Genomic DNA, 17,332 nt, shown 5'->3' on the forward strand with positions numbered 1-17,332 from the left:
GCTGGAGATCAATCAGCTGGTTATAATCCAGGAAGATAATCTTCACCCGACTGTTTGGCCAATGGGGCGCATTACGGCGCTGCACCCGGGCAAGGATGGTGTCGTGCGTGTAGTTACGCTACGTACGGCAGGGGGGAAACAAATTGTTAGAGCAGCCAATCGTTTAGCTTTGTTACCACGACCAATCGATACAAACGAGGGATTTGTGTAACCACATGGTGCACTAATAATGTAAACAAACACTGATACCGACCCAAGCGAAACGTCAATTACGTATATATTAGCGAATAGGATACTGGTTAGCATGTTACATGAAGAAAAACAACGAATTTGCAGAAATTGAAAAGAATTCTCTTTTGGTGGCCGGAATGTAGAAAATGCATGAAATATTAATTATTACACGAAATATGGTAAAGGAACAACACTATAAGCAGATAGTATAAATTGACGCACACGAACGAACTTAGAAGTGAATTAAGGGGAAAGTGACTTGACCAATGGATGAACTATGTAATCGAATAGGATGAACTTGTAACCGGACCAGTGAATAAACAGTATGAAATTGTAAGTCGAGCGCGCAACACTACAACTCTTTAACGTCCTTCTGATATCACAAAAATCACTCCCAACCAGTGATAATATTCTACACATATCTTCCGCTAATCAGCAAAGAATCTAACAGGAAAAGCTATTCATAACATCAGCAAACAAGATATCCGCAAGCAATTCGGAAATTAGCGTCATGGACATGGAAAGTGTGGTTTATGTATCGTGTTTTTCGTACCGAATGAAAACGCTGGTTTAATATGATGTTTGTCACGTTCCGTGTGGTGCGACGGCGAATACCACCATCAACACCACTACCACAGATAGTCTGCAGACTCTGGGTCACAGTTGATGATGTTACGCGTTCTGTTCAACGTACCCCACCGCACACGATATAAAAAACACACCGAATCGCGAAACGAATGCTATTATACGGTGGCTTGGGCTCCGGATCTAGCATAAACAAAAAAAACACACACATACACACACAACTCGTTCGAGACAGAACCAAAAGCCATCTTTCCTTCTTTGGGACTACACCCAAACAGTGTCGGAAATTCTGAGAAATTCTAACCCCACCATAGGGTGAGTGTGTTTGTACGGAGCTCTCTATTTACACTAGCACACTGCCGTACGGTAGCGTGAGTAGCTTGGCCGTACCGCAGGACCTGTCAAAGCCGGAAGTTCAGCTATCTGCGTGACAACTTCCACGAAAACTCCTGCACGGAATCACGCGTTGAACAAATACAGCGGTATTGCTTCGTCAGCGTTTCGCTATCTTTCACCGCGAGTAGAACATTTAACTACTTCGTACGCTTGGATCTAGTCAGATTCGGGGAGGGCAGTAGACGACAGCAAGAGGGATAATGGGGGGGAATTTGAGCTCAATCTGTCAGACCAAAGTATGAAGCAAGAATCTAATAGTCAAATCAGAAGCGGGAGCGAGTGATGGTTTTGAGGAAAATGTTTATTAATTTTCCACCGCTCACCCCAAAAAAAAACCCCACGCCGACGGGTCGCTTGCAAAACTTACCCACAAATGTCAGCCACAGTGGCAAGTCGTCAGCAAATCAGCTCTATGAACTCGGGCCGACCTTGGCAAGTGTTCCGAGCGTCGCTTTTCCACCCCTTTTCTACCGTTGCCCGCAGCTAATCGAACGCTACGTTGTTCCACTTTTGGGCAGAACGTTGGCATTTCAGGATGGCATTTAAGCTTTCCAGCAGAAGCGGTTTTTTTTTTCAGCTACGCTTCTGCTTTTCACTAATTTCTGGTAAAGATTAATTTTATCCCGTTTGCCAAGATCGCCCGGAAAAGTCACACGGTATCAAACTCGTTTGCAACTTTCTCGCTTGCAAGCAAGGGCTCGAAGATCGAAAAGAAAACCCCGAATGAACCCGTTCAAGAGGAGCAAAACAAGAGCGATGAACAAACTTTTGCTCCCGCTTGCCATACCGTTAGACTAACGGGGCGCTCTGCTTACCGTACAAGTAAATTGTTTTTCGCTTAAGTCGATAGATATTTTGTTCGGGTTTTTTTCCTTGCTCCGGTCCCAACCTTCCCGATTTTTCCTTCCCGAGAACCCATTTAGAGAAGGATAGTCGGACCGTCCCCAACAACGGACGCGCAGAAAAGAATGCGAAAAGAACGAAACAAAGATAATTAAAATTTAATGAAACTAAACTTTCGCTCCAGCCGGTTATCAAACGATCCCGTCCACTGGTGTGTGTGTGTGTGTGCAGCTGTGTGTGTTTCTGTTTCAAGATGGCTTATAACGAAGAGTTCCGGTGGCGTCGACGGCCTGGCAGGGTAAAGTGAGGTGATGGTTCCCGGTGTCCCCCGTAGCTCATTATGAGTTCATCATTACGGACCGGGCCCCATGGAGACCACCGAGGCCGGTATCGCAACGTGCTACGGTGCGACAATACTGGACCGGATGTCCTTTCGAGTCCTGGTACCTCATTACCATAAAACTTCATCATTTTGGGTGGTGCGTCTCGTCTCGACCACACGAACGAAGGAAATTAATTTCATAACTAGTCCAACATAGCGCGGTTAAGCCGGTGGACTTCATGCTTGCTCGCACGTGTGTTGGCTGATGTGTTGGCCAAGGTCACCAGGTGCTGCCTGTAGGGATCAAGTTCTTTAATAAGAATGTTCACGGTAGAACACTGCACGAGTGCTTCTCAAGTTAATTAATTTCGACGCTATGATTGCCAAAAACTACACTCAGATAGTTTGAATTTAAAGAGATGGCTCATTGTTATGCTGTTACGCTGTATGAATAATCGTTTAGTTAAAACAGATTTATCTAACTAAATATTTTTTTTCAATTTTTGTTTTACGCTCATTCGTAGAAGATGTTGCATATTTTCTGGGCGCGTATATGGATGGAGGCGCCCAGTACTTTATAAATTTGATGGAGGCGCCGATGGTAGTTCATCATCGCCATAAATTCACAAAAAAGCATTTTAAGTAATATGTCAATACGGCGTCAAGCCGTCCAACTAGAAATATAAATAAAATTTTAAGTAATAAAACAGTGAACATTTTTAAAACACAAATATTAAAAGGCTTAATACTGAAATTCTACACTATGTTCAGTAATATAGAATATATATTATGAAGCAGTAATATTTTAAAATTTCCCTACAAAGACAGTGCCATAAGCGACTAAGGCAAAGATTAAAAATGAAGCGATCAATTTCACCAACGTTTAGCATGATGTTAGTGTACTTGTGCCCCCACGATGTGGGTGTATTGGCCCGATCGTTTCACCGTGTCGATTTTACTTCCCTATTCTTATCCTCCAATATCGCTAATGGGCAGTAAGTGAAAGCTGGCCGATACTAGCGCCCATGTAGCTGCTACTTCAATTGGGTTCTCTCCAATGCCAGTTCCAATTCCTTCCTTTCATTTTATTCTTTCATTTTCCTGCCTCACATTGTGCACCCACAAAAAAGTGAACTCACTAGAAACGAGTCGTGGAAAAAATATGGCCCTGACTGCTGTTTGGAAAGCACTTCAGCCCGATAACCCCACCGAAGGACGCACACAAGTGGAAGAAAAATCGATTTTCCTATTATTACTTCCTGGGCTAGTTTCCCGAGTGCTTTCGCCACTGTCCCAAACAGGTTCTGCTTTCCAGCATGGGAACGAACCTGAATGGCGACGAATCGGATTGTTGGCTATCCAGAAGCTAACTATGGCTGGGCCTGAAACTGTCTGCCTCCGTTTATGATGCACTAGCACCGAGGAGGGATCAATGGTGAGCGTCCGTCTGATATCTAGCTTACTGTATCTTCCCTCCTGCGGGTAGGATGTGGAAGAAAACCAAAAACCAAACGCTTCACTGAGAAACGGAACGAAAAACATTCGATAAAAACGGAAAACAGGTACGAAGGAGAGGAGAGAAAAAAAAACACATCTGAAAGTGGATTGCAAGCTGTCCCGATTCGATGTCGAGTGGCATCTGCTTGGAGCCGGACGGAAGGTCTCCCATTTCATTTCCAATAATCCTATTTTTATTTACACTGCAATCGATGAGGTTGCTCCAGAATGTAGCCGGACACACACACGCACACACAAAGGCAAGTTTCTGGTTGGCTGTTTGCCCACTGCCAGACGACGTCTTCGATGATTCCGTATTCACGATGTTCAAACACCGAATAAAAACAGTATTGCCACAATTTGCTGCAGATGATATAAAAGTAGCACACCATTAGGAGCATTTAGGTAGGATTTGGGAAGGTGCTGTTCGTTGCCCGGGGAGAGCTATAATTGATAATTATTATTTCCTGTCGACAGCAGCTATGGAACAGGAAGATTGTGTGGTCTCAGTTTAAAATATGTCATCGTTACAAGAAACTCTACGACGCATTATGTTCGATAGTTATTATTATGGAACAAACTCATTCATTTCAGATAAACACCCATGTTTGAGCATAATGACAAACAGCCAATAGTGTAACCCTCACAAAATATATAATCATACACAGCACCACACCAGGAATAGCTTTTCCGGCATCCAATTTGTGACAAATTACTATAATTCCAGCACGCAAACCACTCATTTCTCATCCTGCACATGTTTCCTTTCCTGCCCAAAAACTTTACGTTTTCCCTCTTTGGGTACTTTGCCATCTAAGCCTTACCGAGAAATCGTAACCCATTATACACGATGATTGGAGGTGTAAAATTGGTGTGTCAAACGATACCGCGGTGTAGCGTGGTGGAAATTTCGATACCACTTCCTGGCTGCTTTTAACCGGAAAAAGATTCGTTTAGTGCATGGCGCAACATACCGACAGTTTCGACAGGTCAGGACACAGGCAAACCTTACTCGCGGTGAGTGTGTTTGGGACGGGAAGGAACTGTATGTATTCAAACCCAGCCGTACCTGGTTGACTGTGTAATAAGCACGATTTCCAGTCAGTCACTGCGTGCAGCGAGATGGAAATAACATCATTTTCCTGTTTGAATTACGGTGGAACTTGTGAGGAAACTTACTCCGTTCTAAGCACACCATCGCTCAAGCACTTTATCATTTTTAGTAATATGTATTGGAAAGCGCTGGCAAGTTTTCCCTATTTGAAAAGTCTTGCATGCCCTCAATCTCCAATATTAAGTGAGCAAATCGATTCGTTCCCTTCAATATGCAAGCAGTCGTCAGTGCCATCGAATCTCCGGACGTTGTCATCGAACGGAAAATTGTTCCCAAAAGTGCACAGCTGGCAAATTGATTGAATTTCCTTACGAACGTTTTGCAAAGTTCGCTCGCACTGGAATGTGGTTTGGACTGGTACGGGGGAGGAAAGGAGAAAAGTTTTCCAATCTGATAAACGACACAACGAAATGGGAATCATATAATATACGGAGATGATAAATGGAATGGTTTCTATACAGCAACTATAAACGTTTCGGGTACGAGTTATTTCCCAAAATCAATTTTACTTCTTTCAGTTGTTATTTTCGAATGTTTATCTATTTCTTACAATACTTCCTTTTTTTATTCTCATTTTCAGCTAACACCCTTCAACGACACGTTCCCCAGAGGCATCCCAGCTGCCGGCAAACGATACCACCACAAACAAACGTGCTTAGCAGGCGACAGTCAACAGCTGTCAAACTTTGTTTACGTTTATCGATCACAGGTCCGTGTCGCTTAGTGTCACATAGAAAAGAGTACAAATCGTGGCAATCAAAAGGTAAAATCCGCATTGATTTATTGATTCCGACCGAACACCGAATACTTTAAGCAACGCGTAATGGAGATCCGGTGCGGCATCGATTTTTAACGTCCATCTTCGGTAGCCGGTAAGCAGCTCCGCAGAAGATGCAGCCAGCGGTGGTGCCTTCGGGGTGATAAAACAATTTACAGAATCAACAGCAAATCACTCCCGGTGGGCTCGTTTGCATATACATACATTGAAGCGCGCTCCATTGCTCCGCTCGCAAGTTCCCAGCAGCTATGTGTCCGCGCAATGGGTTGTGAACATTATGCTAAAGGTGCGGTACAAGCTGCTTGAAACAACACACCCCGTGTCTGGTTAATTCTCCGCGCACAGCTTCATTACGCGTGTCCGCGCTCTCGGGTCGGGTACTTTCGATACTTACTTGTCCAGCCGGTACGGCCTGTCCGATGCGATCGATGTCGATGCGCAGGGCCGGTGGATAGGAAGGAAAAGCATCGCTGGTGAAGCTTTTAACCATGTTACGTCAGTACCATTTCGTGCTCGTGTCCCTGGCGTGCTTCGCGGCTAATTGCTGCAGCTCCAGCTCGGAGTACTTAATCATTCGGCATGGCCGGTCGCGGGTACGTCACTCGAGCGAGAAGGACCACATCCGTTGGGGCCTCCAAGTGTTCGACAACTTTACGCTGCTCGACTACGATGCCGGTGGGAGTGGGTCGGGCGGTGGTTCGGGCAGCGGTAGCGAGGAAACACAGCCCGCACCGGCCAAGGAACCTTCATCGGTGAACGGTGGCGCTGGCAGTACGCTCACGATACGATTTGATGAGTCGGAAGAGCTGGAGCGCATGATTGAGCTAAGCGATTTCGATAACTTGCGCTTCAGCGCTACGGGCGTCCGTACCGGTGGACCGATCGAGCCGGAATCGATCGCACCGCTACCAACGGTCCCGACCGGCCGGGACCGGAAGCTTATCAAGAAGGAGATAATGGAAAACATTCGCCGCACGGTCGACAAGGGGCTGGAGTACCTGAAATCGCACAACAACCTGGACGAGGTGAAAATCGAACTCGTACCGTTCCGTGGCACGGCGGACAAGCGTCACCAATCGACGACCACGCCGGACGGTGGGAAACAGTCGTCCGACACGACGATTGACAGCCGTGCAAGCAATCGCGCGGAAGAGCAATCGTACTGGGCGACGAGCAGCCCGACGGCCACCGTGTCCGGTCGCGGCAAAGCGTCGTTACCATGGATAGATGGAATTGCTAAAAGCGTCCGCGTACAGCGCCCGAACGCTCAAGTGTCCGCATCCAATCAACGACTAATCTCGTTAGACGCGATTCCACGAACGGCAAACCCACCGCTAACAGGCACACCAACCGCACCGCACGACCGGCCTAGACAGATCGACCGGCGAGTCGAGAGTAGTTTCATGGGCGAGCTGAACGCGAACGGTTCACCGAACGGGTGGAGCCCGGGGTCAAGGGTTGTGCCGAATGGAGAGGATTATTCTAATGACATGCCGGCGGCCGTTGACATGGGTAACCACGGTCGGACGGAGGAGCCGGGAGCGGAAGAGAAGGAGCAGGAGCGTGCGCCGGAGGACGTGGACGAAGAAGCTGACACGAACGAACATCCGCCCAACATCGATGCGCCGCAGGACGATGATCCGCTGCTGCAGGACGCCGAAATGGAGGACCCGATCGAGGAGGAGGAGGAACCGTTCGAGGTGGACGGGTCGGACGTGGACATTAACAATGTTTTCCACATGGAGGAGAGCGATCTGAGCGAGCTGGACGAAACGAGCCGCAACAATCGGCGCAACCTGATGAAGGGCCGGGACGTGGTGACGCAGTTTCTCCAGATCGTCGAGAGCCAGCATCTGCTCGGGGCGAACTGTACCGCCGGGACGGCGCTCAATCTCGGCGAGGGCGTCGTCGACCGGTACGCGCAGGATCGGTTTCGCGTCGAGGCGGAAATTGCCGTCAACCGGGCGAACATGCTGACCAGGTGAGTCGGTCCGGCCGCACGAATATGATGTTTTATATTTTTCAAACTTGTTTTCTTTTGGGACAGGCTGTTTGAGGGTGTGCCGATCTATGATGCTGTACAATTTGACTCCAGACTAACAGATGCGTTGGCGATGTAATTGAGCTACCCGGTTTAGCACAAACAGTGTTCCGGACGGTTCACTCAACAAACTGGAGACTTGGTTGTGTGAGTTTGTGTAGACCAGACCGAAGTGATTGCTTTTTCCAAGGTTAATCCCAACAGACGTTTACACCATGTTTCTTGTTACTGTATCCTTTTTTTTGTAAAGTGAAGGTCTGTTTTGTTTGGCTACCTCTGCTTCGGGTTGCGATCTATTTGGAAGTTTGTTTTTCCAATTTTCCGCCAGTGAAAACGGTGGAAGATTTGATTGGATCCGAACAGGCCATCGTTGGTCGTCCTATTGATGCAGTGCCGGCTGGAGTGCATCACAGTGAATGATGATGAAGGAGAAAATCGTAGACAGATTAGCTTCCGCACCGACAGAAGTAGACTTCATTAAAAACTTTATCATTTTCACAAAGCGACACTGTATAGCAGCGCGAGGAGAAAGAAAAAGTTATTTGTTGGGTTGCTTAAAACATCAAAACCGTATGAAGCCTCCCTGGCAGAGGGCAGAAAATAATGATTCCTATCAGCATTAGCGTTACTGATTGATGGCAGCGTGGTTTTAAAAAAAACGTTCTCCATCACTCAGAACCTAATTGATCACATCCCACGCGCTTGCCGGTGGTGGTGGTGTAAAATATATTTCACCTTTACCACGCGCTAAGCAGCTTACTTGAAATAACAGTCGCTTCCTAAATGCTTTCGAGCAAACCGAAAAATAATTTAGTTTGCCCGGTACGTACCGGTAGGTGGTTTTGTTGGTGGTGTAGCGGGTCTCTTCAGAAAGTCTCGTGTACACACACACACATTACCCGAACCATATTTCATGGCCGGAGATGGAAGAAATTCGATTTTACCTTGTGCCTCTAATATGTCACATTCGATCACTTCTCCCAACGCACCGATGCGTGTGTATGTGTGTGTGTGTTTGTGTGGTTTGCCGCCGATCTTTTGCCATCGTCTACGCCATCGCCATGAGTGAGCATAATAATCGATTTCGCCTTCCGCACACCGACTCCCTCCCGCAGCAGACACACTGTGCCAACAAAGGGAAAGTGCCACAAAACAAAGTGCAGACTCACTCGACGGTACGCACCGAGAAGAATCACTCCATTGGCAAACCGTTCATGCACGACCAGAAAATAAAGGCAGAAGCGTGTGCCCGGTCCTCCGGGAGGCTTACCCCCCGGTACACCTCGCCTGCCAAAGTCAAGTGCCGTTTAATCTGGCCTGAGTAGGACGATACCGAAAATGGCGAACCGTTACCATCGATTTCGCCGTGGTCCCATCCACGGGAACCGTACGGTCCGCTGAACCATAGCGAACGAAACCATCAATGAAGTGTTGCGAAGAATTGATCTCGAGAAAAGAGACATTACTTCTGTATCGAACACCACGCTCAATGTGGATCGTTCGTCGTCTAGCACAGGGAAGATAGCAAGCAAAACAAAACCCCATTCACTTGTGCTACATTCGTCATCTTAACCAAAAAGAGCGTCCGCTTCTGTAACGCCTGCTGGCATCAGGCACGTTAGGTTGTCATGTGTGTGTGTACGTCTTTGAATCGAGAAAGAACTTGATACTTGGTGTGGCGTTCAACGTTTGTAGCTCAAACCTTGCTTCAACATGCCCTGCAAAGGCTTACCATTTGACACAACGACATTCAAAGCCCCCGCTTCTAATGAGCGCAGCCCTGGCAGACCCCACCAGCATTGGGTTAAGAAACGGTAAATTGCTATTCCACCTGACGTTAATTGGTTGTGAGTGCTTCCATTAATTAATTTCGGATTCCCTTCGCAAACCGTGTACGATCCCCCATCAACCCAACCGAGTTGGTGAGGACCCTGTTCCCGAAAAACCCCGGCCAGGAGGGCACAACATAAATGCTTGTCGGTATCGATGATTGGATTTCGTGTTCAATTTTATTCCCCCCTCCAAAAGGGTGGTTGCGTTTGTTTGAGTTTGAGCGAAGAGCAGTCAATCGTGCCACTCGTGCCTATCTGAAAGCTAAATTGGTTCCGGGCAATGAATGATGGGCATCCCGGGGCCAAACCACTCATGCGTTTTCACGTACACGGACGGAGGGTACGTTCTGTCTTTGTATGCCTGTGCATTTGGCTTTGGATCTTGAGGTGGTGAGGACGTGGTTATGTTTTTCGTACCGGAAAAGGCTTGTGAGTGTGCGTTCGAGTGGGCTCGATCGGGATGTGGCTCAAGAAAGGTACGGATCAAAACCACAGCCCAGGCCATACATTCCCGGAAACATGATGTTCAATGTAGAACGTTCTGTTAGGTGTGAACCCTAGGAAACAATAATGCATGGAGAAGGTGTACCAAGAGCATCACCGGGTACTAAGCGATTTAATTGAAATACAAATTGTAGTGCTGGCGCGTTGGGTTGGAAAATGGGGTGGCACTCATGAGAGGTGGTTTAAGCGATACGGAAGGATGTATCGATTTAAATAATGCTGTGATTTACAGTAGTGTTAATTGACACCATTTAAATCACTGTAAGTGAATGCGTACTGGTATTTCAGAAGGTTTCAGGGAAGTAAGTGAGACATTGGGTGCTTTGTAAATGAAGCTAGGACCACACACATTGTAGGGGAATTGATTTTGATGCTTATTTACTACCAAGTCCAATGGAAGAGTTTGACGTTTCATTTGCTTGTCAAATCTTAGCAACTGCTCGAAAAACTGCTCGAATGATAGATAAATTCGTAGCATTGATCCTGACTTTAGATAAACGAGATTCTTATAAAAAACCTTAGCCTTACCATAGGATTTGAAGTCAGCATTGAAATAAGCCCATATTAAAATGCATCCCTAAAGGGATTTGCTGTCCTTCGAAGCGCTAAACCGCAAAGATGTAAACCGCAAAACCAAACCGTATATTTTTCCAGCAATGTTTTTGCTCCACTGGTACCACTGGTGCCTATTATTTAAAAAACTAGTCCATTCACATGCGTGTACAACACCCGTTTGTGTCTGGCTTGAGTCGTGCGGTTTCAAGACTATGAAGCACTTGAAATAATAAGCGTTGGGCCAGCTTCTATTCAACTTCAATTCCATAGCACAACCAGTGATCTGCATTCATGACAATTCCAATGCTATGGAAGGCATGATACGCTTTTTTTTGTTATCTTGCTGTTGTTGTTGGCGTTTTCCTTTCCCCAGTGTATGAACGATGCCTCGACGTGCTCGAACAAGTCAGGACATCATCATCCGCTACTTTTCCTATATTAACAAACCCAGCCTGGCCGGGGCTAGATTCTGGCGTTCCGACGGCCGACCGATTCACTCCCTGAGGAGTTTAGCGCAAAACTAAGGACCTCCAGGCTCATAATATCAACACAAACAGCTTACCATCAGCTCATTGTTACAAGTGGACAGCTTGCTGTGCTCGGAAAGCCAACACGGGCTTGTCGGGCCCGTTCTGTCGAGCTTCCCTTCGGTTTAACTTTACCATCCCCCCCAACCCACCAGGAGTACACTATCCGGTCTCGGGTCCTCTATTTTTACACAGTGCAGTGCATCATCTGCACTACACGGTCCACCCCGGTAGTTGTACACAATGGAGGAGTAATTTATCGTATACTGAAAGCGAAACAATGCAACCGAGCTTTAACCCTAGCTTCGCCCTCTCTCTGTATTTGTGTGTGTGTTTGGTGTAGTCAAAAGCGATTGTTTAAAGAACGTTATTTGAATTAAATCATAACGAGTTTACATTACCATTGCTGGTCACCTATAGTAAATCCCCGGGCTGAGGACGCAAAATTTATTGGAATCGCAGTTTGTTCCCGGTGAGACAGGTAGTTATTGTTGTACGTGCACTATCATGTACAAACAAATCAATAAAAGTTCCGGGCACACTGTTGGCGAATTGTTGAGGATAATTTGTAAACACAATGAAGCAGCAAGACATAAATAATTTACACTTGCTTCCGCTTCTGCGCCGTGTTTTCGATAATCCATCGCACTAATCCCTGGAGGAAGGTTTAGTGTCTGATGTACACCGTAAAAGGCAACCCCTAATGAGTTCCTGTTGACCTTATCCCACAAAGCTAGCGGGAAGCTTAATGAGACCGGGCCTCCATTAAAATGGTAGAGGCTTGGAGCTGTTGGTTATAATTCCAGCAACGTTTAACAAAAAAGGCTTGAAAATTTGGAAAATGCAGTAAGTGGTTGTGTGGTTCACACATTCTTTATTCAGTAACCCACCATCACCACGGCTAAGGACCGCTGTTCCTCCTGTTCGAGGGAAAAAAGCACTCCATGCAAGAGGGTTTTTTTTGTGGAAGAGCTCAACCCCCCAAACAACGCATCCAAAAACAACGTTGAATTAATCGGATTGCTAATGAAGAATTCAACACAAGCTTCGTGGTCCCCGGAAGCAGCCATTGTGCCTGAGCATTCTTATCCTCGACAGTGTGGTCTCGGGGGTTGACAGCTTTTCGGGTGAAGAATATGTATGCCAGCATAGCACCACATGAATGACCGTCGTCTTGTGGGAAGTGGTTCTCCTACTATCCTTTCCGAATTTCACCCCCTCCCCCCCACCCTCGCTATCGACCATGATGAGCACGATCTCATTGTGTCACGTGTTTGGGGCACACACACTCACAAAAAAAGGTTGATCCATCAACCTGGCAACATGCTGTGTGAGATCGTTTGCGAGCGGATTGCGGAGGAAAAAGACGAAAATCTCGACCGACCGTCCATTTCGGCGTCACCGTCTTCCCACCCGGCCAGGCCACTAATGGTTTCGACTAATTTTCCCGGCGCCGGAACCACACTTTCAACCATCAAAATGACGTGACGATGTTTGGAAGAGGCTGCCTTCGGAAGATTGAAAAACCTCCCGGCCGGATCGGAGTGATTAAACGCCTCGAGTGTTGCAAATTGATTCGCTAAGTATACGGTAATCAATCATCGAAGATGGCTATCGGGCGAGAAAGGTATATCCGCGTCATATCGGGATGAACCTTTCCGACACCACCATCCGTCCACCGGGGCAGCACGGTAAAAGTGGGTCTTGCGCTCTTGTTTTGCGAGCATAATGAATAGGTTGGCCTCGGACGGCAAACACAAGCCGGAACCGGGACTGGGGATTGATGGAAACACTTTCCACTCTACCTCTACCATCTCGCACCGCCATTGAGCCCAAAGTCACATCACGAAGGATAAAGTTTCGATGAAGGTACATTACTTTCGAGCCGGAGACGACCCCCTGCTGCTGGAAGCTTTTTGTGGTTTCGTTGGGCGCAGCGAGCGCAAAGCAAGCAACGGAAAACAACCCCAGAGCGAACGGTTTTTTGGGGGGAAAAAACATTACACAGCACATTTCTTCTAATTTGACCAAAACTTCGGGAGGATCGCTTGTCGCTGCCACGCCACTCGCTAGTGGGCAGTTGTTGTGGTGAAATATTTGTCAATTTGTCTTGATTTGAAGATGTTGCCCATTATCCTTCAACAAGCTGTGCCGGACGTGGAACTTGCGGTTCAGGTGGATGGTTGTTATGTTATGCTTCGGAGAGGTGTTTAGCACAGGGTTGGGCTTTTATTTTGTACGCCAAATGTTTTTATGTAATGGGTTTTTTCTTATCTCTTAGTCATACTGACTTCAAGAAGTCATTGCGGGCTTATGAGTACGAAAAAATGGGCTGATAATCGTTACCAATAACATCTGGAGCATCATCATTTAACATTAAATGCCTCTTCAGAATTCATGTAGATACATAGAACACCTTCTTCCATCAGGAAAATACGCGATGCAAAATTGTCAACGATTAATTCACAGATAAAACTGGCTTTTAACTTCATTTTTATTCGACTTTAAACGCCGGTCTAAACGATTGGACATCGTCGCCCGAGATCAAACAGGCTCAAACACCCATGACAAATTGCGCCCCAGTCGTTCAGACGTCTAGAAACCACGGGCACAAAAGTTAATTAGATGTTTTTTCAACACTCAAGCTCTCCTTCTCTCTTTTCTCTTCTCTCTTTTCATGCACGCCACCCGGTTCCATAATCCTATCGGCCCCCCTCAGAATATTCAAGTTCTCGTCCGCGGACGTACAGGCGTCCGAGCACCTGTTGCACGCGTCCGTCCTGTCGATGGTCGAGTTTGATGATGATATTTTTGCCGGCGGAAACTGTTTCGACTGGAACCAGCATCCGGCCAAGCGCGGTCTGTTCTGCCCGTTCGCGTACCGTCTGCCGCCCCCGGATCAGGGCGCCTCGCTCGTCAAGGATCTAGCGCTCGAGTATCATTACTTGGGCAACACATCGGAATGGTTTTTCCTCGCAAGGAAAAACGCCGAGAAGGTCATCGCGCGCAACGAACAGTATATTAAATGTAAGTATATTCCCGTTTTCTGTTTCGTTTTCGTTTACCTTTTTTTTCGCTGTGAAGATCTTTCGGAGGCTTACTAGCTTTATGGCACCCCTGTGGGAGGTCGTGGCACGCCTGTTGTTGGTACAGACGCGGGTTATAGTTAGGATTTGATGATGCAAGCCAAAAGAAAAAAGAATACCGAAAAAAAACCATTGTCCACGATGATTTTCTGCACGCGGTGTTGATGCTGGTGGTCATCTTAAGCTCTACGCAAAAGCTTTTGCAATAGCTCAGCCTCAGTGCACTTCTGTAACCGGGTAAATTCTGTTTGCCGCTTGCCACAAGTTCTTTGTGTTTGTGAGCTATTTCTGGATAAAAAAACATTCCCCGCTTTACTTACTTCTACCCAGCAAATACTGAAACCCGTGATGGTGGGTTTACTTGCTGGAGTGCCGAGAAGATTCGTTGGAGAAGGTCGTGCCTTCGCGTTTCGTCTGGCGGTAACTCATTTTTCTTCATCAGTTTGTGCTTTATTCAATTTCGAAACTAAGAACAAAGTTATTTCCACATTTCTGATACGACCGCACAAAGCAGCAGGGAAAAGAAAAATAATTACCAGCTCAAGAACGCCACTACCGGCTTCTGCCATATTATCGTAACCGTGCTCATGAAGAGGACAGAGCACAAAATGGGCGAAAGTGAGAAGGTATCGTTGAGTAAAGTTGGTTTTTTGTTCTCGCTTTGTTAAGTTAAAGTTGGACAGATCGGTAAAGTTTAAGTATAGCGAACGCTGGCCGGGTTTTATAGCGACTCTGGCACTTGCTACTCAGCGCCTTGCTGGTGTCTTAACTTAACTAACTGATTGTTGAGAGGCGATCGTCTTACCAAAGGTGACATGCAATCATTTATTGACTTCAATGTTGATTGCATTGGACTTTCCACTTCACAGCAAGCAAAACATCCTGAGTAAATATTTGTTTCTGGTTTGAATCAGGACGATATACATAGGTACTTTGTTTATTTTCTAAATAATTCGACGAATCTATTTATTTCGGTCGATTGAACGAAAATAAAAATGTTGAACAAACGACGCATTATTTGGAGCACATCTGACGACTTATGAATGCTCAACCTCTATCTCTTTCAAGTCCCTCTTATCCAGATCTCTCTGCTTCTGTTTCAATGAAGCTGCCCATGTTTTTTACAGCATGTTTATGATACTAAAAAAAGAGATACATTCATACCTGCTTCCGAGAGTTGTTCTTTATACCCAGTTTTCATCTGCCACTCGAACAAGTTGCTCCTTTTCCATCTGAATGCATGTCAGCTATACATGCTTCGTCATCCGTTTAACTTGAAAAAAGAAACGAGAAGTAACTCTCCACCTCGGATTAACATTCAAGTACAGCCCTAGTACATTTCCTGCTTCATCGTTCTAAAGGAGAAAGCGCTTTAAAATAAAAGTACACTTACACTTCCCATCCGACCTGGAAGCGACAGTGCGTTACACAACGCAAGTAATAACCGACGCTGTAATGTCAAGCTGTCTAGAATCACCAAAGCCACATAAAAAAAAAACGCTACGCAAGTTCCAGCGAAGAGTCCTTCAGCCGATGTATGCGTGTTGCTGTCTTCCGCTCACGTCGTTATCCTTCCGCCTTATGTAAGCGAGTGCTGAATCAGCATGTTTATCTGAAGCACCCTTTGACAGCTGCTTGATAATGACACTTGTTTGTAAATCAATCAGCTCCACACGCACACGGTAGAGTTATAGAGGCCCTTACCCTTTTTTTTCAAGCTTTCACACCCCTAACCGATAACGCCAGTTCAGACTAATTAAGCCGACGCCTGTCGTGTGGCCTGACAAACCCCGAACAGGAGAAGGAGTGATTAATCAGTGAGCGGTTAGGACCTTCGTTTTTTGTTCGATTCGTCGTTCTTTATCCATGCGAGACAGCTGGAAACACGACACTAATCGTGTTTTCGACCCTCCATGCCGTATCGCTGGGTGGGTCAAAAAAACGCTTTTCATTGTCAATAACGCTAAACGTTCTAATCCGAGAACTGGTTGTGTGCTGTGTGATGGGTTCCCATTAAATGAATCCCTCTTGGTTCCTTGAGTTCGGTTATATTGATATCGGGTTTTTTCCCGTTCGGTTAAGAGGCATCTTAATGTGTGTTGACTTGTTGAGGAGTGCTCCTGCTGAGCGCACGATGACTTCGATGAATTTTTATTTTTTCCGTCCCATTTGATGATCCATGCAGCTCGTCGACGAACAGGCAGAGGAGGCAGACAAAAACCGACGTCCGGGAAGAGATTGCTTCCCTGTGAAGAAACCTCGTCAGGAACCTCTTTTAACTTTCACTTTAAATATATTTCCCGCAAACTCTTGAACAAACTCACCACGCTGCCGTTGCTGACCACAAAACCGCAAGTCAGCTCAAATTGATTACACCGCCGGTATCAGTCAAGAGATGACGACCCGTAGGTCCGATCGTAGTCCGCGTGGCGAACCCATCCGGGGATCTTACACCGAGGAAAAAAAAACGAGAAAAAGAAAAGGAGTGTGGTCCACAAAAAAAACCTCAAAAGCTCCACTAAGCTCCCCATTAACTCATTATACTTCAAAAAGGCACTCGATGGGTTGCTTACGAAATCAAGCCAACGCTGACGATGTTGTCGATGAGCATGATGATGCTGCTGCTACCGAGAAGAGGATAGCTTGAAGGGTACTTTTTGTGTTTTCATCCTCCCCCCCCCTCCCCTTGCGCTTCTTGCCTAAACCCGGAACAAGAATTTGTAAGTTTCCCATACACTTACCATACATCCCTTGTCTTTGGTTGTGAATTTCGCCCGTCTTTTCTTATGTGCCTCACTCATCGACAAGTGGGGCAGTAAATTGGATGATGCTACTGATGTCCTGTTTTTTGCTGTTCCTTCTACGAACCTTCTCTTCGCTAGGACCTCCTCAGTTCCCATTCCAAAAACGCCCGGCTCGTTCGAATGTTTTTGTTTTCCATAAAACTTTTCCGACCACTCTTACGTCACGCGTGAACCCGAAAACGCCAGTACGGTGGTGGTTCTTGGTAGATGGAATGGA

General features: G+C 46.3%; 1 protein-coding gene across 1 annotated transcript in view; it reads left to right on the forward strand.

The window, feature by feature from the left end:
- LOC118516350 (probable G-protein coupled receptor 158) overlaps positions 1-17,332 on the forward strand; it is a gene marked incomplete at its 3' end in the record, with an annotated part of 95,466 nt that overhangs the window by 45,249 nt on the left and 32,885 nt on the right. The window contains exons 3-4 of the mRNA XM_036062168.1: positions 5,569-7,747; positions 13,945-14,252. Coding sequence (XP_035918061.1) covers positions 6,255-7,747; positions 13,945-14,252 — 1,801 coding nt within the window. The remainder of the gene's footprint in view (positions 1-5,568; positions 7,748-13,944; positions 14,253-17,332) is intronic.

This window comes from Anopheles stephensi, unplaced genomic scaffold (assembly GCF_013141755.1).
Source record: "Anopheles stephensi strain Indian unplaced genomic scaffold, UCI_ANSTEP_V1.0 ucontig281, whole genome shotgun sequence".
NCBI classification, from domain to species: Eukaryota; Metazoa; Arthropoda; class Insecta; order Diptera; family Culicidae; genus Anopheles; species Anopheles stephensi.